Source organism: Cygnus atratus, chromosome 1, assembly GCF_013377495.2.
Source record: "Cygnus atratus isolate AKBS03 ecotype Queensland, Australia chromosome 1, CAtr_DNAZoo_HiC_assembly, whole genome shotgun sequence".
NCBI classification, from domain to species: domain Eukaryota; kingdom Metazoa; phylum Chordata; class Aves; order Anseriformes; family Anatidae; genus Cygnus; species Cygnus atratus.
The window spans coordinates 188612676-188637007 of NC_066362.1; the positions used below are offsets into that span (position 1 = coordinate 188612676).

At 38.8% G+C, this 24332-nt stretch overlaps 1 protein-coding gene across 2 annotated transcripts in view; it reads left to right on the plus strand.

Annotated features, from left to right (window-relative positions):
* The window catches only part of MIPEP (mitochondrial intermediate peptidase), a 75810-nt gene that overhangs the window by 25999 nt on the left and 25479 nt on the right, over positions 1-24332 (plus strand). For both annotated transcript variants that reach the window (XM_035542413.1, XM_035542414.2), the window contains exons 11-15: positions 6280-6433; positions 7349-7426; positions 8468-8672; positions 11904-12013; positions 19017-19091. In XM_035542413.1, coding sequence (XP_035398306.1) covers positions 6280-6433; positions 7349-7426; positions 8468-8672; positions 11904-12013; positions 19017-19091 — 622 coding nt within the window. The remainder of the gene's footprint in view (positions 1-6279; positions 6434-7348; positions 7427-8467; positions 8673-11903; positions 12014-19016; positions 19092-24332) is intronic.

Below are 24332 nucleotides of genomic sequence, written 5' to 3' on the forward strand. Positions count from 1 at the left end.
CTGAATTCAGAAGTTGTGAATTAAATCTGTATTTTCATGTCCAGAATGATTATTTGTTGGTGGGTATAAACAGGTGTTAGGGTAAGATTTTGAAAGTGTCCTATCCGCTTCCTGGAAGAGTAGCTGGTTTTTTTTCAGCACCCCATACTAATTTTAAATTGTGTTATTAATTAGAATAGAATAGAATAGCTCAGTTGGAAGAAACCTACAAGGATCATCAAGTCCAACTGCCTGACCGCTTCAGGGCTAACCAAAAGTTAGTGTATTGTTGAGGGCATTGCGCAAATGTCTCTTGAACACTGAGAGGCACGGGGCATCAACCACCTCTCTGGGAAGCCTGTCCCTGTGTCTGACCACCCTCATGCTAAAGAAATGTTTCCTAATGTCCAGTTTGACGCTCCCCTGGTAACAGGTCTGTGCCATTCCTTTGAGCCCGGCCATCGGTGACCAGGGAGCAGAGACCGGCACCTCCGTCTGTGCTGCAGGGAGCTGCAGAGAGCAGGGAGGTCACCTCTCAGCCTCCTTTCCTCCAAACTACACAACCCCAAGTGTCCTCAGCCTCTCCTCACAGGACATGCCTGCCAGCCCTTCTACCAGATTGGTTGCCCTCCTCCGGACATGTTCAAGAAGGACATAAAACTATTAGAGGGCATCCAAAGGAGGGCTACAAAGGTGGTGGAGGGTCCAGAGGGGAAGATGTATGAGGAGCGGCTGAGGTCCCTTGGTTTGCTCAGCCCAGAGCAGAGCAGGCTGAGGGGAGGCCTCATGGCGGCCTGCAGCTCCCTCACGAGGGGAGCGGAGGGGCAGGCGCTGAGCTCTGCTCTCTGGGGACAGCGACAGGACCCGAGGGAACGGCATGGAGCTGGGACAGGGGAGGGTCAGGCTGGGCGTTAGGGAAAGGTTCTGCACCCAGAGGGTGGTCGGGCACTGGGACAGGCTCCCCAAGGCAGTGGTCATGGCCTTGAGCCTGCCAGAGTTCAAGAAGCATTTGGACAGTGCTCTCAGACACGTGGTTGGATTTTGGGTGGTCCCCTGTGGAGCCAGGAGTTGGACTTGACAGTCCTTGTGGGTCCATTCCAACTCAGGATATTCTATGATTCTGTGAACTCCTGTGACATTGCAGTGATGAGCAAAAAAAAAAAGACCCCAAACAGAACCAAACTATGACTGTAAGATAACTTGAGGCATGATAGTTGCCAGTGACTGCTGTCAGGATTGTCCCAAATTAGTTTAAGTGTCAGAATTGTGTCACAGGACGCTAGTGCTATGTTGAGGATTTTTCAGTCTTCATCTTTGATCTTTGTTTGTGCACCGGTGTAGCAGGGTAAGCAGAAATGGAGAAATAAATGGGAACAGAAACAGAAACAATTTTTTTTTGGCATTCCACATTAAAAATGTTTTTTCAAATTTTTTTTTTTTTGCAATTTTCCATTGGCAAGAAGGACAACATACATCTTTCATTCGATGTGGGATAGGTTTGATCCTGACAGTGTTCTATCAGAAGTGACTGATATTAACTTTGTGTATTTTTTATTGAAGTGGTTGTTTAATCAAAGCCTCATTGTCCTCAAAATGTTAGATTGTGACATCTGCAAATGTTAGCCAGGGTAGGGGACTGTTTCCCCTGGGAAGTCTGCCTCAAGCCGATGTAGTCTGTTACTGCTATTTTTATGTGTGGGTGGATAAGTATTATGCTTTTTCCAAAAGACAAAATTGTTACAGGCTGATTTCTCTCCCCACTTTAGATAGTGACAGTGTATTACAAAATACCAGTCAGAAAGCCTCCTTCCCTTCCTCTTCATCATGAGGTAAGTTCATGGGGACAGTTGGCGTATTCAAGGAGTGATGAGAATGAGGAATAAATAGACACTTGTCGTCTTTTCATAATATGTCAGTGTCAGCTCTTTCCATGAAGAAACATCACTGCTTTCTCCTGCTAGTATGTATTTGCTTTTATGCATCAGCAAGAGTTTCTTTGACAGAAAAACAAAACAAAACAAAAAAAAAATTAGTTTCAGAGTTCTTCCTCTTTGCCCCCCAGCCACGACATGTTAATCCAGCATTTCATTTGAGCATGGTAATCCATTGCAGTTAGTGTGAAACCTGCTGTATTCCTCTGATTAGGAAATCTATCTCATTCTGCAGTTGTGTGGTGCTTGGTCCTAGGCTCCATATGACCTCCTCACTTAATCACAGGATGGTGGAGGTTGGAAAGGGACCATTGGAGGTCACCTGGTCCAACGCCTGCTCAAGCAGGACCACCCAGAGCAAGCTGCCCAAGACCATGTCCAGGCAACTTTTGAAAATCTCCAAGAAGAGAGACTTCACCGCCTCTCTGGGCAACCTGTGCCAGTACTCAGTCACCTGCACAGGAAAAAAGTGACTGAATTTTCAGTGTTTCCTGATGTTCAGTCAGAGCCTCCTGTGGTTTCTTTTGTGCCTGTTGCCTCGTCCTGTCACTGGGTGCCACGAGAAAGAGCGTGTCTCTGTCCTCTTTGCACCTGCATTTTAGATATTTTTAGACATTGATAAGAGTGTACACCCTCCCCTTTCATCCAGGTCATTAATAATGATGTTCAACAGGATTGGACCCCGTACTGACTCCTGGGGTACTCCACTAGTTACTTGCTTCCAGCAAGACTTTGCACCTTCTGGGCTTGGCCATTCAGCCAGTTTTCTATCCACCCCTCACTGTCTGCCCATCCAGCCCATACATCACCAGCATCTCTATGAGGATTTCATGGGAGATGGTGTGAAAAGCCTTGCTGAATTCTAGGTAGACAATACCCACTGCTCTCTTCTCGTCTCACATGCCAGCCATTTCATTGTAGAAGCTCGTTGGTTTTGTCAAATGTGACTTCCCCTTGATGAATCCAAGCTGACTACTCCTGATGATTGTCTTGTCCTTCATGTGCCTGGAATTGGTTTGTAGAATGAGCCACTCTATCAGAAAATATTTCTGCTCTTTAGAAAATTCTTTGTAAATGTGGATTAATTTTGTAAAGTCTTTTTTCAAAGGTGCTGTTCTTGATTTTCTGAACATTGTCACACCCTATTTTCCTGCAGCTGAAATCAGTGGTAGAGATTATATGTTTAAATTTCCTGAACTGTGAAAATCTGTTTGTTTGCTATGTCTGTGAGATGCTGGTGGAGTTAAGTATTGATTTCTTGAGTTGCATGTTTTTAGAATTTCATCATATGGTTTTTTTCTTCAAGTTTTTAATGCAGTCAGCTTTCTTCTCCAAGTTGACAGGAAGGAAGGAAATGACAGGGAAACCCTGGATGATATTGGATGCCTAGGGGAGGAGGATGTGAAGTTACTAGATGGGTTTTGCAGAGTCAGCATAGCTCTGGTAGGGCTGATGGAAATGAGCTCTGCTAAAAAGCCCTCAGGCAACCTCCGTGTGAAACCACTTCAGCATGTCTGTATTGCTCCCCTGGTTCTGAAATAGTGCTACATTGTGATCACTGCGCCTTGTGCTACACCTGGATTAATAAACCTTTCTGGAACCTAAAACAAAGTACGGTGAAATTTGAATGGCTCTGCAGTGCAGGATGAGCAGGACTGGCACAGAGACAGAACGAATAAATCCTGCTCATCACAATTAGCTCTGTCGAGATCTAGTTCTAGTAACTATTCAACTCAAGGCTGAAATTAGGGCTAAAGGTGGTGTACAGCTTTGTCTTTGTGTGTGTGTGTAATTTTTAAAGTTACACAAAAGGAGTATCATTGCCTACTGTTTCATCCTTAATTTATTTTGAAATAAAAGTTGTGAAGTGAAGATAATGTCACCTTGGAGGCATGTATGTGAGAAATCCTGCTTCACATTACAGTAAATTTTTATCAAGATAGTACTTTTATAGAGAACTTTTCGTTTATGCTCAGTCTCTAGTTACAGAAGCAATTATTTGAATTATAAACAAGAAACTCAGCTTAGTATTCGTAGTACGATGATGGTATAAAGATTTTAAAGTAATTTAAAGTGACAGGAACAGTCCTAAACTATTATGGAGATTGTCATGACTCACTGCTGAAAGGTGTTACTTTTCCTTTTTTTTTTTTTAAAAAAGGATCATTTTAACAGATCTTTTCATCTGTATGCAGGGAAAGCTTCAGAGCAGATTGAGATGAGGGCTGAAGCACTCAGTGATGGTTTTAAGTTTTCACAGTAAGAATCTGAACAGAAGGTGATCACTGGAAGATGCTTTAAAAGTTCTGGAGACATTTGAGATTTCTCCAGTACAGCTTTTCAAAAAGTACCTCTGTTGAAGGAGCTGCAGTTCTCAGGAATCCCCAAATTAAAAATCCCAGGATATTCAACACACACACTGTAATTCTGTGCTTCTGTGTATGTAAAGCAGTGTCTTTTGTACTTTACATTTCTGTGGCTTATTACAGGAAAATGAACTCATCTATTCTGCTTTCTTTTAGAGGTGTGCTTCTAGTCTTTTTATCTAACTTAATCTAAAGTGATTGATATTATGCTTATTTTTGTCCTTTTGGTGTAATGACTCTTTCTCAGTAAGGAGGAAAAAAGTGTGTATTTAAGTGTTGCTATACATCTTGAAGAAGTTATGTCACTATGGTAGAGTCAAAGTCTGCTTTGTTTTATATGTCCTGATATTAAAAATAGAATGAAATACACAGGCTTTAGCTTCCTGCACTTGTAGTGTGAAAATATGCAAAATCTTGTAACTTTAACATACCTGTGTTTTCGACAGGTGTTGCCATAGTAGCTGCAAAATGCTGCTAGTACATGTGATAAAGGTAATATAAAGGATGGTAGGAGATAAAAGAAAATACAATGATAGGTACAAGAGCGAGAGCAGTGGCTTAGGGAGCTAATCCCACCCTGCTGTGCACGGCGGCGCAGTGCAGCTGCATCCTGAGCAGGAGCTGCCGTTGCAAGCAGGACGTTGGCAAAGGCAGCATCCCAAATGGATGGGCTTCGTTCTTAGCCCTTTTCTTTTGTGGGCAGGGGAGGAAGGGTGAGTAAGTGGGTAGGGACTGGCTGACTCTTTCACAGCTTTTCTCTGACGAAGCCTTTTGATCATAGGCCTTAAAATAGTATGGTTTTAATGTTTGGTGTTCAGCTCTTGCAGTGATGTAGTGATGCATGTTTAAGTTTCAATGGCTAGTTACCATGTCATTACGAAGCAAAAGCATTAGAGCATGAAAGAAGAAAGGAGATAGGGAGAGACTGTGAGCTAAGAGAACAATTTTTACTCAGAGGCCCCCAGAAAACATAGTAACACTTGGACTTTGTATATAAATTGAGAGAGCAAGAACATTTTTTAGGGTGCATGCATACCTACAAGCAGATTCTTGTTCTGATTTTGCTACAGTTTCCAAAGAGCTTTGAGCAGTTTGTGTAGGTCCAAGTTTGCAAAGTATTCCTTTGCCTGATGCATTTGCAGGTTGCTTACTTTTTAGGGTCAGAGTCTCAACATGTTTGTGCCCAAGCATGGGCTGCATACACCTCTAAGATACTTCCGTAGCTGCTTTTCACTATTTTTTTTTCATTTATGTGTATGTATGCAAACACATGGTATCTTCTCCCAGCATGTGTTTTCTGTGCTACAGTGTCTTGAAAATACCAAGTTGCTTGATGTTAGCCACGGGAAGCTTGGCCAAGTTTGAACTCCAAGTCAGGTAGCAAAATCTTCACCTAGCTTGAAGTTGTAAGATAGTTTCCACATGGCTCAGAAAGTCCCTGGAGCTTGAGGTGTGATCCATACGTTGGAGGTGACTGAGTCTCCCTGATGTTCCTATTGCTCCAGAGAAAGACAAGACTGCAGAGTCAGCAGCACTTTCTGGTTGCTTTTCTGGCCTAGCGGAGGGCTTGGCCTTCTCCACAGCCAAGGCCAGCTCCATTTTCTGGTCAGTCATGTGGCACAGCCTTGGCATGAGAATGGCACTTGATCCAGGGGAGGCCACCGGCCCTCAGAAGGTGCAGCCTGGCCACCCGTGATGTTGCCATGGTCAGTCTGAGCTGTGTTCTCCACATCTCTGAACATCATAGTCAGCATCTGCTGAATTTGGTATCCCAAACTGAATATAAATGTAAAAAAAGGGTAATTGTGAAGCACTGTGCCATAGCTAGTCTGTGACTTAGTTTCACTGGTTGAAAAATAAAGCCAGGCATGCTCAATAAGACCCTCATGAGGTTTACCTAGTCTGTTTTGTCACATCCTGTGACGTGGAGGTGAAGACTGCAGTTCACGTACCTCAGTTAAATGACTGGAACTGACTTGTGTGGGATTCTGTTATGTTCTTAGGTACAACATTGATCCTGGCTTGTACTGTCCATTTTTCTCTCTTGGGGCCTGCATGGAAGGTTTGAACTCTTTGTTCAGTCAGCTCCTAGGAATCTCCCTTTACGCTGAACAAACACAGAGAGGAGAAGTTTGGTCTGAAGATGTTCGAAAGTTGGTAAGTGTTCTTGTTCCATCTGGAATGACAAAGGGAAGTCAGACAAAATTGTATGTTCCTTTAAGAGCCATGAATCAGTTCTTAAATTAATTGGGTACCTGTCAGAAGCATACAATCTCTGTCTAATTTTAGTTGAAACTAGAACTCAAGGGCTTCATGCTCTAAGTACCTTTTATATAGTCGGTGTTTAATGGCCTTTAAAATTTGTCTCTGTGTGAAGGGTGCCTGAATCAGAATCAGTTTCTCTGTTCAGAGATTACTGTTGTACCTTTCACGTGGTCTCTGAATGTGTCCTTCTAGTTTTTCAGTTAGGACTCTTTGTAACTAGAATGCTGTAGGTGTGTATGCTAGTAGTTATTTGTCTGTTTCTAATGTTTATTCCTATGTCACTTTTACTTTTAGATTCATGTTTACCTCTTTATTTTTCTGCCCTCTTTTTAGTGGAGGGTAGAAATAAAAACTTGGGCAGTACTTTATTCCCAGGTTCTTTTGGCATCCTCCCTCCATGTGTAGACAACCAGATCTTCACTCCTCTTCCACCACTAGCCTCAGAGAACTGCAGTTCTTTATATCCTGTGGGTCAATTTATACTTACTCTCTCCTATTTTTATGTCCATGATAAATCAAATTCTGTCACTGTTAACTTCTCAGAAGTCATATAGGCGCTACAGACAGTGTTACTGTTAATACTAATTCTGACTACATAGTTTTGAGTGAGATACAGAAATGTCTGCAGTTGGAAGGACAAGCTTTAAATCTTATGTATATATTTTTCCAACTAACATTGCCAACAACTTTGACATGGATTATACCTGGTTTATTTTCATTTATAAATTACAAACCTTTGGATTAGAATACTATGTCTTCAATTTACAAATCAGTGCTTTCACTGTGGAAATAATCTTTTTTCTTCAGGCAGTTGTTCATGAAACTGAAGGTTTGCTAGGATACATCTACTGTGACTTCTTTCAACGACCTGATAAACCACATCAGGTAACATTTATGATCCGATTTCAGCATGCGTTTGAGCAATGACCGTAGCATTAGGGTCGTTGTGTTCAACGTGAATTTAATAAGAGATATCTGGACTTGAAATAAATAAATTTAAATATGGAAAGTCTATAACTTGAAATGTGGTTTTAGGTAAAATATTTTTGTGAGTAACTTTTCGTTTGAAAAACATCTCCGGATAGGCTGAACTCAGACTCTCAGTACTACAGAACGACAGGCACTATGAATCTCTAAGAACTCTGCTTAGAGAAATGGTAGATTTTCAAATGTCTATTTTCTGGCTGAATATTTAGTAATAAAAACAACTTAAAATTTTAATAGCTTCTAAAGGTGAAAGCTCATAATGACTGCTAATTCTTATTCAAAATCCTACTTAAAACTCTACATGGTTCCAGCTGTTGAAGCTTGCTGACTGTGTCTTGTGTCAGTGTATTAAATACACAATGCAATACAAAAAACACTTCTGTAGAAGCATCAGCAAATTACCACCTTGAGTGAGGTGGTAAGTGGACAAACTTTAAATCTGATTAGTTTAATGTATTTTACTAAGTGTACTCTGTTCATGATACACTGAATGGTGTGTAGCATGTTTTATAAAGAAGCTACTGCTGAAGAATGAGGAGCAAAATCCACTGATGTGCCAAATCCATAATTTATATATATAATGTTCTTCGAGTTAATGATATTTTTTTAGTAAAATTGAGAGGGTTTGATAATTCTAAAACAAAAATATTAAATTTTGTTTTCTAAAAGAAGCTCAGTCTTTTCTGTATGGAATAATGTAGCTTCCTTATTAATATGAAATAGATATTGATGGTGGAGAAACATAATGAAAGTTTGAGGTCAAAATTGTATACTGTTATTGAAGAACTCTTTAATGATCATTGAATTCAACTTCAGTAATTAAGTAAATGTTTAGGTTTGATTTAATAGTTTAATTCTAATTTAATACTTTAATCAGTGTTTTAGTATCATTGACATAATGACATTTGCTGTCCATATGTTTCCTTTTACCTTCAAAAGGACTGTCACTTCACAGTTCGTGGAGGCAGGCTAAGGGAAAATGGAGAGTACCAGCTGCCCGTAGTTGTTCTCATGCTTAGCCTTCCCCCTTCAACAAGGAATGCACCAACACTGCTAAGTCCTGGCATGATGGAGAATCTCTTCCATGAAATGGGACATGCTATGCATTCTATGCTGGGACGAACTCGGTACCAACATGTCACTGGTAAGAAATTTAGAACAGTGATCTTTTGTTGTAGTTAAATGTTTAATTTGTAGAGGAAGAGAGTAAATTAAGCAAACAAACAAACAAACAAAAAAAAACAAAAGGATGAACCAGAAATTCTTGAGTCATGTTGGTACTTTGATATCTTTGATTACTTGAAAATACATTATCAGATCCCCAAAGATTATCTAAACGAAACAGACAACACTTGAATATTCTTCCTTTCCTAGTAAGACTTAGGCATTTGTATTTCTTCTGTCTGTATGGCTAATCTTTTTTTGTAGTGATGTGATGCAGTCCTGCAAGTTTGCTTTATGTAGAGTTTATAAGAATGGAATAATCAGAAGATTGAAAATAAATTGAACTAAACTTGTAGCTAGTGTAAAAGCACATGAATTCTGGGTTGGAAATGATTTGGCTGGCAGCTATCAGGGTACTGCCCCTTCTCCTGCAGTTGTTGCAAATGGATTAAAGACCTGTACTTGCTAAAGCTGCTTGGCATGCTACTTTTCTTATCTGCAGACAGCCTGGTATATCTTCTTCTGTAGTAGTGTGCTGGAAATCAAATACTTGCAGTAGACATTTATTTATTCATTTACATATTAAAAATAAAATGAAATGGTAGTTACCTTGCCTGAAGCATTATTTTATGTTTTACCTTTTTTATATTACATAAGTGGAACTAAGGGGAGTCTGTGTTAGAGTCCTGTGTTATCAGATGCTTTGCACCTTAAGAAAAAGTAACCTTTCTTAAATCTTCCAGTTAAAACTAAAACAGGCCGAGCTGTTTGTAAGTATGTTATTACTGGACATTGTGAAGACAAATAAACACTGTATATATGCTCTTTCATTGTAAGCTCTGAATAGGAAGCCTTGAGGCAGTTAATTGCTCTCTCCACCCCTTCCACACACATGGCCTCACTCTTGCTGATCTCCAGGGGTACATACATGCCCCAAGTAGCTGCTTTGGTAGGGTCCTTGTGGTGAATCGCATGCGTAACCATGTCAAAAAGTCTTGAAGGGGCAGGAAATGGCTCATTTTGAGGCTCAGACTTTCCGTGAGCCCCTGTGTAGGGTTTCAGCGTTGCCTCAGGCAGTCGTGCTTCCTAGGGGACTTCACTGCAGAGCTAGCATTGCAAAAGCAGCATCAGAGGTCAGTTGTGTTGTTTCTCCAGAGTACAATTTTTTAGGGATTGGAATGTGTGACAATCAAATGACTCATCCCAGAGGAGGCACTAGAGTGGCACAGGGTGGAAACAAGATGATTACAGGCTATTGTGAGAACAAAAAAAAATTTTAAATTCCAGTGGAGATTTACTGAGTGTTTTATACCTTTCTTACTCCTGCCTGCCTTTTCTGATTAACATTCCCAAATATACAGGAACCTTTTCTGCTACTAGCGGGCCTAAAACTTGCATGATATTGTACGTTTAGGATTTAAGGTGTGCTTCCTTTTAAGCTAATCTGTCATTTTACTACATTAATTTATTGTTTGTTTAATGTGTGTTTGTGCAAGATTTTTTTATCCTAGTTTGTATTCCATTTTAATTTTATTATGCGGTAGAGAATACCTGCAGTTGTTTCACAGCAGAACTCAGTTATCCCAGATAACTGCCCAACCTTGCTGACCTTCAGATAATCTAATTCTCTTTAATGGCTATTGAAAGTATTATCATTTTATTAAGAGATACTGAGAAAGCATACAGGCTAGAGGGGAGTTAGGATATTCTGTAGGCATTTGTCTTGGGACTGGCCTTGGGTTAGGCTTTTTATTAATGATTTTCAAACAAATAAAAGACAGTATTAATGAAATGTAATGGCACAAAGGAATGATTGGGTTATTGTATAACAAGAGCTGAAAGGCTGAATACCACTCTGCTAAAAGTAAGTTCTAATTCAGATTTACACAATGCAGATCACACGTTTAAAGAGTTCAAGGAGAATTTCTGCTATCAAATGGATATTTCTACAGTGATGGAAGAACAGAAAAACATTTGTATGTGTTAATGGAGAACTATGAGTAGCTGTTGTGTCTGTGAAAGGGACGAATGTGATCTGAAACTATATCAGAGGTGTTTCTAACAGAATTAAGTATTAGAATGATTTAAGAAAGCTATGAGTGAAACCTCGTGCAGCACTGGGGCATAGTTTCATATCTCTGGTCTACAGGTGAGTTCAAACTGAAGCAAATACAGAGAAGAGCTGCAGGTCAATGGATAGTCTTTTAGACTTTGTTTTCCTTTGGAAAATGATGGCTGAGAGAGAATATAGTTTCTGTCAATTTAGGAAGTAAAAATAGTCTGGGAAATGCTGTTAATACTGAAGAACACTGGATCTGAAAACACAGAGTGTAAACAGGTTGTGAATTCAATTAAAAGTTAGAGAAAGATTGGTGAAGACCAAAGGAGTGATTTTTCAAAAATAGTCTTCAAGAAGGAATAGCAGAAGTTAAATACTTTACATTTAAGACTAGTTTTAAATGTTGACATTGCCTCTGGCAGACAGAGATAGATGTGATGACCCAGTGGGTTCGTTATTAAAACAGATTTGTACTTCCCTAAATTTAATATAGAAATTAAAAATATAGCTTTGGTTTGGTGCTGTGTTACACTTCTTAATAACTTTCCTGGTGTAAGGTGATAATAAAGATTAGAGTAAATAAGGTTTTGGGGAGAGTGCTTTTTGAAGATACTAACTGCAGAGGTATTACCTCACTGCAGGACATGTCTTCAATCTGCACGAGTTTTCCTTGGATGAATGACTTTGTATTGTAAAGTGAGGCTAATATAAAGCATAAGTAAGCTCAGTAAACAGATGGAAGGCAAAAATTGTAACTGTGAATGGGATTAAGGCAGAGTTTTATTTACATTGTAGTTTGATTTAGGTTTAGGACACTTAAATAGATTTGGTGTTTCATGTAGGGCCAGTTTGGCTGCAGTCTGGTTTAGTTTAAAAAGGGTGTGATCCAGCGCTTTATAAGGTGCCTCACCCAGCTGTTCAAATATTTTGTTTTACTTTGTGATTTATAGTAAAATGTGTAGGATTATAATGAAGCTTTTCTGGCAATATGTACAATAATGTTATAGAAATAAAATATTGACTTAATAAATGAAAGAACATTAAAGTTCACCAAAAGTCCAAACTGAAAGCTGCAAAACCTCTTGGGAAGAGTTAACTATTTGTGTTAATGGAAATGGCAAATGCTAATATGTTCACTTATTCTACCTTTAGGAACCAGATGTTCTACTGATTTTGCTGAAGTTCCCTCAATTCTGATGGAGTACTTTGCAAATGACTATCGAGTGGTTAACCAGTTTGCAAGGCATTTTAAAACTGGACAGGTAGGGAAAATTAATGTCTGAAATATGGAAAATAGGAATAAATGCATGCAAGACAAGAATCACATTTTCATGTGTTGTTAGTACTATTGAAATAGAAACAAAAACAGGTTATAAACTAATCAAATACTATAATTTTAATTATTCAAAAAAAAAATACTGTTCTCATGGCAGAAAAGACAAACGTAATCTGTAAAATAATACCAGATCCTAATAGCCAAAGTTCTAGTAACTTATTTAAATTTGTCGACCTTTTTTTTTCCTACAAAGGTTGTGTAGTTTCTACACTACACAAACTTAATGTAGTAGGTGAAGGTTTGTATGTTGCTTTAGTTTAATTAGACATAAGTTACGACTGAAGTAGCCATTCCACATCAAACTTTCCAAACTGCGTTTTAAAATAAAGCTCAGGTACCAAGACATGGAAATAAATGGAAATGATCTGCAGCATTTTTAACACAGTGTATGGTAGTGACTGAAATGTTTAGTGATGAAAAGGGTACTGCTTTATTTAGGATATTAGGTATGTAGATTTTGGCAGTCATGAATCTCTGCATTAAAACTCTGATTCTTCTTTACATAAATCTATTCTGTGCCAGTCTAATGCAAGGGTCTACTTTCTATAGGAAATTTAGAAAACATGGCTGTCTGAAACGATGTGACTTTCGATGGTTGCTTAATTATTTATGCATGACAGCATAACATGATTTATATTTGTACAGACATTTCAAAGATGCAAACCAGTAAACAATAACCAAAGATCTTTTTCCAGTGCTTTTGACTGAGGCAAATTTCAGTGGTGAAAATATACTCAAATGTGATGGTTGAAGAATACACTACCTATCAATGCAAAACCAAGAGAGCCTTTTAAATTGTATAGTGTTACACTTCATTTAAACTTTTTATCCAATAGTAAGCATTCCATGTGGGTCAGTATTATGAAAGTGGAATTATGTTTGCCTCCACTGTAACAGTTAGTTAGAAAAATAGGTTGCGTAATGTCTATTTTAATAGATATTATTTGAGAAATTTGCTCTGTAAATCTGCTTTTTTTTTTACAGAGCAATCAATTCTGCAGAACACTAGGAAAGTCTCCTTGAAACCCAAGAGTTGAAAGTACTTGGTTCAGAAGTGTTCATCATTCGTATGTTTGAATCCACATACCAAGTTACTGCTTTCTAGTGTTCTTTATGAAGTTCATGTAGTGTTTAAACATTGTGGAGTTAATCTGATTGCATATGAGTTCAGAGAATGAGCTTGACTAAAACATCTGAAAGAGATTTGTGAAACATTATTTATGGCTTTGTATTTTCAAAATGGCTTAACAAATCTAAACCATGTTTAGTTGCAGTTTATAATCATAGAACCAGGCTGTGTGTACCATTTGGCATTTCCAGAAAAAGTCTTATATTTATTGCTGGTGAAATCTTGCCCTTTCAGAAGTTTAATGTAGAAATTGAGTCTTGAAGGGGTACAAGAATGGATTATGCTGGAAGACGAGGACAAGAGTCTGAAAGTGCTGTGTGGCTTTTGAGGGCTTTAGACTGCTTCCATTTAATTGCTTTTTTTTTTTTTTTGAATTCAGAATGTATTTTTAAACCATTATCCAACATATATAGATCTGCTTTTGCTTATGTTGGTCATCTAAGCTAGTTAAAAGAATTTGATACCAGATTTCTGTATCTGTCATTTAAATACAAACAGATTGAAGTCATTTTTCTGTTCTTGACATTCAGTGATTGTTACAGCAATTGCTTTTATCTGTTGTGTCTATCTTTCAAAGTACTTTGAACAGACAATCCCTGCTCTCTTAAATTTGCAACTTCACAGAAATACTTTTGGGTCTTTTCCTGTTTTTGGTCCCTGACTGATTTTTTTGTGTGCAAATGGAAAAGTTAATCAGCATATTTTTATCCAGTTTTTTAGTTATTTGGGAGAAAAGTGAGTCCACTTTACCCTCTTCAAGTAGGAGTGAGGAAGGTGGGCAGAACAGTTAAAAAGTGAAATTTGCAAAGCCATTTCATCCAAATGTTCTTCTATATGAGAACTTCCATTTCCCTATGAATAAAGAGGCTGAGCTTTTCTGTACAAGAAACAACACCAACAAAGCTCTGCTGGATGTTGACAAAAGAGGTTTTCTTACTGACCTAGCTTGTCAAGGAGGCATTGCGGGCAATTCAAAACAGCATTCGTCTTTCAGAACTGCTGCATCTGTGCTGTAGTTTTTGCATATACATATTGAATTAGGTGGTGTCATTTTTAACACCCCTACTGAATATGAGTATGTCAGAAATACTTTCTAGTGTAGCCTCAGTTTCTGATTGCCTTTACCTTAAGAGCAATTTGTAGAAGGAGTGGTTCTGAGCTGCAGTCCTTACTGAGGATCAGTGCTTGTGTTTAAGGGAGGAGGAAGGGAAAGACGTGCTGTTTTGATTGTAAAAACAGATGAACTGTTGAAAACGGTTTAAGTAGCATTGCAGAAAAAAAGATGTGTTGGGTAGGCTTTCAAAGATGTTAATGCATTATGCATATAGATGTGGATCATGAGGATCTGATCCAAAATATGGTGAAGTTTATAGAAAGCCTGTCTACTTTCTGTGCATTTTGGATAGTTCTGCTGCTGCATACTGCAGACCTCAGAAGCTTGCAAGTTCTTCTGTCAGGAAGAGCAGGAGCAGGTCTTGTGAATTTGGTTCAAAAACCTGTCCAGCACTAAAATACTTCTTCCAAGAAAGTAGCAAATCTAATTTTCCCTTCATGTTACAGATAAGTCAAAGTGAAAAATCCTCAAGGAAAAAAAGAGTGAATAGAGAGGTCTATGTTAATTGGTTACTCAAGTCAAATTACTCGGGTAAGCTCATGAAGTCAAGCCATACCAGAAGGAGGTTGTAACAATGTGAAGCAGACAATCTGGTGAATGCGTACCATTCTGTGCCACTGTGTTTGTTCAATTTTGTTTGTTAAATGCAGATATGTGGTAGGTCTGTTGCGCTAAATCATTTTAAGCTTGTGTGTCTTTGGAGGCTCTCTTGAACAAAAGCCAGTATTTCAGCTGTTCAAATTTGAACTGACTTCATTTTTCACAGAGATGGAATTACAAAGGCTGTATTGTATTAGCATGATTACAAGAATAAGCCCACAGATAGTAAATAGTCTTAACATGTCCCCGTTACTACACAGCGGTAAGGAGTTAAGTATGCTTTGAGAATTTAGAACACAGGGAATTTTGTTCTTTAGCCACCATGGCAAACAGGCTGAAAAATTCATGCCAAGGTCTTAAGGTTACTTAGTATAAAAAGATGGAAAAATGGAACCCGAAGTAAAGCATGTAATGTTTAAATTTTTAAAATGGAATGGTTATTCAATTAAAATAGTTTTAGCCAAAGTTCTGTGAAGCCTTCCTTTCAGAAGGAGGATGACAGTCTGATTTTATTGGATAACTCATCTTTCAGGATGGATGAAATAATACTACTGATGCCTTTTTTCTTCACTCAGTTGTAACAATAAGGAGAAATAGTTTCTGTTGGCTAAAAGAGTACATCTTCATTAGTACATTCAAGACCTCAGAGTGTCTGTATGTCTGACACTCTGGCATTCCTTGAAATGTTAAATTTTAAAATGCCGTAGATTTGAGAGGAATAAGTTTTGGAGGATTTATTTCAATTTAATTTTTGCTACCATTTTTTCCAGTGTTGAATTCTGCTTGACTTGTGAAGTATGATCAGACTGTAATCTTTGCGCCAGATCATTAGCACTGATTGACTTAAACAATACAACATTTATGTATTTCATTTATATCTTTAGCACCACTTGATTTCAACAAAAGAAAATTTCTGTCTTTCTCCCATCCTTTTTTGTAGGTATTGTCAAGAGTTATTTGTGATTTCCTGCTAATTTTAATCTGCTGAGGCAGTAGAGCTTGATCTGCAGGACGGAGCAGATCTATGTTTTATCTTCTCGCAGATAGGTGGCGATAGGACTAGAGGGAATGACTTGAGTAAGTTGTGCCAGGGGAGGTTCAGGTTGGAAATGAGGAGACATTTCTTCTCAGAAAGAGCAGTCAGGCATTGGGACGGGTTGCCCAGGGAGGTGGTGGAGTCACCGTCCCTGGGGGTGTTCAAGGAAAGGTTGGACGTGGTGCTTAGGGACGTGGTCTAGTGGGTGATACTGGTAATAGGGGGATGGCTGGACCAGATGATCTTGGAGGGCTTTTCCAACCTTAATGATTCTGTGATTCTATGTTTTTTGTTTGGTGTTCATATGGCAGAAAAAAAAATAAAATTGAAGGTTTCCTGGAGCTTCTTGGTATTGCCTGTGTTCTAGTTGGTCTCTCACAGGTGCTGCTAAGCTGTCTCCAACGCAGAGACATCTGGGTAGCTTGGAACATTCCTTTCAGTTAGGACCCTGAAATCATTAAAGATCATTTCTGTGTCTCCCCTCGGGACTTTAGTCTAGAACAAGGTAGATGCTTATAAAATCAGAAGATCAGGAAGAAATAGGTGAATGCAGAGGCTGCCTTTTCCGTAGTCTTCCCTGGCTTGAGGTCAGCTATTTGCAGTACAGTACATTGAATTATTATTATTTTTTTTTTTTGGTGCAGAGAGTGTAAGAAGTTCTCAGCTCTGAACTGAGAATTAGACCTCCTTCAGCTGTTTCTTGGGCAGGGCTGGGTGTGCCCGGCTCTCCCAGGGAGCAAGCAGCGTTTGTCCGCATTGCCGAACCTTGCTGCTCTGTGCCCCAGTGAACTGCAAACTTGAATTTCCCAATTCAGTGAGGAGCTGTGGGATTGTGGTTTACCAAAATGCCAACTAGCAAAGTCTGAGTGTTTTTGTGTTCTGTTTATTTTGTGTACTAGCTGAAAGCCTGTACACTTAGCTTCCTCTTACCATTATTTAATATAGCAGAAATACAATGTTGAAAATCCATTATGTTGAAAGAGTTGGTTTGACCTTACTGGTAGGATTGCTCTTGGCTTTAACACTCTTAAATTATAACTGTGTAAAATACACATACTTGCTATTGCCAAGCTTTTGGAAGTTCAGCTTTTTCACACTGAAAAATCACAATCTATAAATTCCCATACAGTTCTTTCCAGCTTCACTGTACCTAGGATACAAGTGCCTCTCAAAGAAATGAGTTTTGTTTAACTCCACACTGTACTGCTTCACTAGGAGGTGAAAGCATCCAGAAAGCTGCCAAAACTTGTTGATATGTTCGATGTTTAATAACAAAATATGTTCAAAATTGCATAGGTTTCCTTACACGCTGTTTTCTCCCATGACAGCTGAGGCTGTTATTGTAAACCCACATGTGCTTTAGCTTCAGGATGAAGAGTTACTGAAGTACATGCCTCACTCAGCCTGTGTAAGGGGATAAAACAAGACATGTTCATAGAACCAGGAGAAAAATTGCCCAGCCAACATACTTTTTACCATTTCTAATATTGTTTCTATTTTGCATCTTGCTTTAAGAACTTTTCTACATAATTAAGCGCTTTTCGGAACAATGCTAAAGCCAGTATGGAACCTCAAGGTAGTCAGCCACTAACATCTTTATTACTATGGAGAACTGCTCATTTACTCTTACTTTAGTAGTCCAAAATCATCATGTAATTTGAAAGACAATTTTTATATTTGGGAAGGGCAAATACTGGCCTAACAAGGATACACTGTAGGGTAGACTTTATGTTCATTGGTTTGTTTCTCTGTGTTGAAATTTAACAGCTGCACACATTTATGACAGGCAAAATAGTGGGTGTTGTTCTATCCCATTCTTGACCCAGCTAACATTTGTCTTGGAGAAGAGGTTACAAGCCTTGGCAAGCTACTGCATAAAACAGCTGTGCAACTTGAGAGTTTTTCTTATCTCCTTTAACTTCCAGATTCCACAGAGTTAATTGATAACATTTTCCGCACTTACATGTAACTTTCCTGGAGTTAGGTTTTTATTCTGTGAACATTAACGTTGTTTGTCTTGAAGTCATATCATTTGCACAGAATCTAAACATACAGCTCTGCCATCGGGATCTGTAAACTTTGATGTATTATTTCTTAAGCACTTCAACACACTGTAGAAGTGTAGGTATGCTTTTAGAGTTCAGTATAATACCAAACATCTGTATAACATTATACGACTTGTAATAACTTTTTTAATATTTCAGCAAGAACACAGTTATTTTAGCCATATTTAATGTGTTTGGTTAATAAAACTGCTGGCAAAAAAAAATGTGCTTACTAGGAAGAACATATATTGAAAAGCTTCAGGAAGCAGTGGAAGAAGTGTAAGGTCAGGCATTCATATCCAGATATGGATAAATCTGTCATTAACAGTCTTTGTATTTGTAGATATCTGGATAGAAAGTCAAAAGGAGTTTGCTTAATGACTTGAATGTCTCTGACTTTCAGCCTGTATTGGCATGGATATTTTATTGCTGTAGATATGCAATATGTTCATCTTAGTTAAAAATTTCAAAGGGTAGACACTGACTATTCAGGATGACCAAACAGGTTTATGTGGGTAAGGGTAGAAGGACAGATGCTGCCCCAGTTGAAGTTATGAAAACTCTGGGAGTTACGTGGGCATCTGTGTAAATCTAAATGAGCTGTGCTTGAAGGCCAGCAGGAGAATCTGTTGTAATACCTACTTTTGACAATTAGTAAGATGACCTGAGGGGACTTTTGCCGCCTCATCTATTGTTCTTTAATTATAGTCATAAGATTGTAGTCATAATATATTTTTAAGAAGTATGTAAGGGAGCGTAGAATCATTTTATAGAACAAACACTGAGACTTGACTGCTATGTAAATTATGGCTGATAATTTCTGCCATAATGCTTTAGCAAATGAGATTTCCTTCTTCATTGCTAATTCCTCAATGGAAAGCACTTTGAAGATGTTTTTAGTATCTCTGAGTCTGTTTTCTTTTTGCATTTAGTCTTTTTTAATAGTAAGCACATTACTAACAAATTTGCAACAATTCTAAATATGTTCTGACTTTTTTTTTAAAGCCACTTCCAAAAAACATGGTGTCAAGACTGTGCGAGTCCAAAAAGGTGTGTGCTGCAGCTGATATGCAACTCCAGGTATGGTCTTTGCATTCTGGTCTCTGACTTCTCTCTCTCAGTGTTGGGAGCAGTAATTAAATTCATAAGTCTTTATTTTCTGTGGGCAGATGTGGTTGATCAGTCATTCCCATAAATAAATTATCAGTGTTGCTTTTCTTCAAAGGAAGTAAAGGAATTTAGGGTATTATCTTATATGAGTATTTAATTTTTTTTAGTCCTGCTATAGTAATTCTCAGACATGTTCAGTAACATTACAGCATCCAGCCAACTTTTTTTACAATGAGAGTTTGGCTACATTTGGTATACTGCAAGCTTCTGTTGTGTGACTTTTGTAATTCTGTTTTCTTCTTTTTTTTTTCTTTTTTCTTTTCCCTTAAACCAGACGCGTTTAATTTTTCTTGCTACAGTTGACCTAGTGTTTAGGTGAGGTAACTGCTCATACCTCGATAAAGGGTTTTCATTATTTTTGAGATGTGCAAAGAAGCAATTCTCAAAATCAATCCCTTGTAATTTTTCTGTTTGAAAAGTGCACGAATGTTTGTAACCTTGTCTACAAACATGAGTTGCACTAGTTAACTGAAGTTGATTTAAAAGAAAAACTTAGTTAAATATTTGCAGTTTGCTCTGTGCAGTAATTTATAGTGATTTAAAACTAATCAGAATATTTGAGTGTGGACCTGTAAATGTATACGTCAGTTAAACTAATCAAAACCAGGCTTACACTGTTTGTAGTGTATACATGTATTTTTCAGTGGTGAAACTGAACGGATTTGTGAAGTGTGCTTTCAATGCTGCGCTCCGCCTTGCTGGCCACTGTTGGCTGTGCAGGCAGCCTGAACGAACCTGAAGCAATACTTCAGTGACATGAAACTAACAGAGCCCTCTCTTCAGCTGTGACTTTGAAATGCATGCTTCTGGCTCTGAAAGGTTCTCTTTCTAGAGAGAGAGAGAGATGAGAATCCAGAAAGAATATGGTCAATAATATAATTAATTAATGTAAGAGGTTTTTTGGTGAAGAAAACAATTCTGGATCAAAATAAAAGTTATACTGAGAATGCTTAATTGATGACCTTTATGAAGTCCACCAACACGGTTGGAATAATTTGACAATGTACAGACTAGTAACCACCACAGTGATGGTCAGGTGCTTTCATGTGCACCTGTTCTTTATTCTGTGTCCATACCAGCTCTATAGAGATCTGATGGATTTCCTTTCAACTTTTAATATATATTTGCTGTAATCCTGTTAAGTTTTGAGACCATATTGACTGTGTGTGGACTAAATGGGCTTGTTGAACAAGAACACTGAGTCACAGGTAGATAATGAATGACACAATGCTCCTGTCCTGTGGCAGGGGAGATGGCGAGCTCCGGAAGGACATTGAGGAAGGGGTCAATGTGGTGGTCTCATGGGCTGGGCTGGGCGATCCCCCCCCTGCTGCTGTTAACCCTCAGGTGCTTCTCCCACCTCCCATGGAGTAGCTCCTGGCTCTGTCCCCGGGGGACTCCAGACCCCGTAGATTTAGAAGTGAGGAGAGAACACCCAGCTCTGTGGGGCTCAGATTCCTGTGGCGCCTCATAACTGGCTGGTGCTGGCAATGACACAGTGATTAAGCAGGCTGTTTGCCCTCAAATTACTCTCATGTAACTAAACTTTAGCTGGTCTCAACCCCTGACAAGCTACCACAATGCCACACTGAATAATATTAGTCATTTCCAACTTTCAGTACCATGTTTTGGGAGATTCCAGTTAAAATGCCTGCAGAAGTATGCACTCATTTTGAAAGACACTGGCTGGCAAAGCCGCTTACTTTGTTAATTCAGCAAAAATGTCCCAGAGAACTTGATTGCATCGCAGATCTAAAGTTCACGTGTTCCTTTGTATAAGTTTGTATTGTTACTCATGGTAATTCAAAAGGTTTAGTGAAGGACTTGTTAGTGTTAGGTCAGAGGTTGGACTAGGTGATCTTGGAGGTCTCTTCCAACCTAGACAATTCTGTGATTCTGTGAAAAATATAATAATTCATTGAAGAAAAACATATTTTAATCTGCAGGTGCCCAAGTATCCATGTACTACTAAAAGTACAGTCTGAAAAGACTGTGAATGATGACTCTTTATACCTTTTCTCCAGGCTTTGCAAAGAGCATGTTCTGTACTGACGACTAGATGCTGTGCATTATTTGGCCTTCAAAAGAAATAAAAATGCTTACAGTTCTTTTTTAGCAGTGAGGAAAATGCCTAAAGGTTCTTTTGTCATCTGGTCAGAAAATAAGTCTATTGGCATGTGAAAATAAGAAATTACACTATGTTTTTCATTATAGCTCTATCTTCTATTTTTGTCCAGCTCGTTTAATCAGTTAGTCAAGAGGAAAGATATGAGAATCCATCCATCTTCTCATAAAGCTTTTGCCGTGCAGATTAAGTCCCGGAGTCTTTCAGAAAGCCAGCAGTAACTTCAGTGGGAAATGCCGAACTGTTTACATGTTAATCCTAATGAGTGGGCAGGGAGTCAGAAGGAACTGGAGAACCGAGTTAAGCTGATAAATAGCAATGTCACTGCAAAATGGAAAGGCTATACGCAGATAGACAACTACTTGATGGCCTTTCTGTATTTCTAGGTCTTTTGGGAAATGGGTTTTACTGAAATGAGAAGTTGTCTTCTAACTGCTGCTTAATGTTAAGTGTTAGCATGCTCCTCAGCGGCATCATCTAAAATCCTGCGGACCTGGGATGTGTCTCCTCTTCCTATTCCAAAGGCCTGCATAAACACACACAACTGTGGTTCATAGATGGGAATGCTTTTGGATATAAAGTTCATCCAAGTTTATTTTCGGGGCTGGATTTTTTTTACTGTGCTTTCCAGGTGGCCTGGCTCATAGCTTGCTTCCCACGCTTTACATGTGCCAGGATCGGGGGAAAGCTTATAGCTGGCTTTAATGACTCATTTCCCTTGCTCTCTATTACTGCATTGTTCTTTAGGCAGACCATTTCACTGGCCTTCAGCTGTTGTTTCCCCACTTCCTGGCTGTGAGTTGAGCTTTTGCTCCAGCTCTCTGACCACAAGCTACTCGACTCCAAATTTTACTTTAGAGAAGGTCTTCTGCAGCACAGTTCACTCCATCTTGTGTGGAGCACAGAAGAGCAACTGCAAACCAGTCCTAACGAAGCAGGGAGTTGGAAGAAAGAGATCAAGGCTGGGCTGAAGCAGGATGGCACATTCTGTGATCAGATGCTCAAGTTCCTGGTATTTGGTTTGGGTTTTTGGACAGGAGAGCGAAGTCAGTGTGAAATGGCTCCTGCAGAGCCAGAGAGGCCTAGACTGGCAGAAGAAAATGAGTTTTGTTGCACTGTTAGTTCAGGTAATTTTCAGACCTGTTCATGGTGCTTACTGTTGGTCATACTCTCTCACCCTTGATGCTCTAAGTGCTGTCACTCTTGTTAAACTTTGTTTAAAAAAAAAAAAAAAAAAAAAAAAGCAAGTCAGGATTTTGGAGACTAGCTCTGACAGTGAAAAGAACAAGCAAAAGCATTACCAAACCTCATTCTCTTCTAAGATAAAAGTAAAAATATTGTAATCTTTATGAGTTAATATGGGTTTTTCTTTAGATTTTTAGTTTTCATGTTATCAATATAATGAAGGAAAAATACCCCTGCGAAGTTTGATTTAAAACAAGAGTTGTCATTGTTTGCCACTTGGTGCAGTGTTTTCATGAAATTATCCTCAGAACATGTCATTAATGACTTACCCGTGTGAGTTTTAGGTCTTACTGACCTCTTTTCCTCATTGGCATGTAGGAAGCAAGCAGAAAATTCAGAACCAGCTCCTGCATATTGGGGTTTCATCATCCCTCTCCTTTATAACCCTCAGTTTTTCTTGAAAAAAAAAAAAAAAGTTTTCACATTTGTTGCTTGAAAACACTACCAATGGATTTATCAAGATGGGTTATTCAAACTGAAGGAATATGGTCCTTTGAAAACATTCACATTTTTGGTGTAAGCATGTGTTGTGTCCAGCTCTCCCCGAATTGTGTTGAGTTGAAATAAATTATGAAAGAGTTTGGAGTGGTTTTGTATCCAAATTTCATAATAAATCTTTTTCAAAGGTTGAGGGGTTGTATTTTTCAGATCATATAAAACATCCACATAGCCTTTTCTCCATAAAATTTCTGCATTTTGTGGTTGTAATTTCTTAAACAAACAATGTGTTTCTCTCATTGGGAAAGGCATTGCAGTTTCTCTGGGAGTGTGACTGGGCATGAATCTCTGGCCAAATTATTTGCCTCATCCTTTGCACAAAAGTTTTTGGAGGGTCCCTACTGTCAATTTTCATATGAATTCTGTCTACGACAGGATAACCTGACCTGAACACTTTGGCTTAAGTATCTGGATCCACCAAACTTCTTCAAAATACTGTTTTGCACAGCAGTGGGCATCCTCTTCTGTCTTTCCAGCACTTCGACACAACAGGAAATCATCATATAAAAAAAATAAATGCTCCATTTTTTTCCAGTGATGGCACAAATTGAGCCCTGGCAATGTCTTCTTCGCATCTTATTTCGTATTTGCTGTTCAAGTGCCAGATACTCTTCTTTGCTAACTTGACCTGAAAAGTCTTTTTATTGTGCTGCTTTCCTGATCTCCAGACACCTCAGTGATTCAGTCATGCATCTGTGTACTGCCAGAGTTCACATGCTTGTGCACCGTAATTGCCTATGAGCAGCCCTTACGTCTGTGCCACAGTACTTCACTATTGCAGTGTGAGCTCAGGCTGAGCTTACGCTGGAGCAGTTTATTCCTCTGATTGTGGGAGGTAAAACAAAGGCAGCATCTGCTTTAGTACCACACCATTAGAGTGCTCTAGCGAAAACTCAGCAGCATCAGCAGCTCCCTGTGCTTATGTTCACTGCCTGGGTGTTTGCTTACCCCCACAGGTGTGATTTGTTCTTAGGGCTGCATGCAGACATCTTAGAATTGCTTATTTTGCTGTATTTACTTGAATAACCCTAAATCTTTTTATTAAATCTATTTTAAGGTATTCTTTTTCAAGGGGGATTTTTTGGAAGGCTTTAGGGACAGGGTCTTAACTTTAAATAAAAATGTGGGTGATCTAGTACTGCCAGTGCTCCCAGTGACCTAAACATGTATTGATGATAGGCCATGACGGTGATGGCTAGTGTACTGCAAAAAAAACCTTTTTCTATCCTTTTGTGGCATAGTAAAAATAGAAGATTTACAAAACCAGATAGATTTAAACTCTT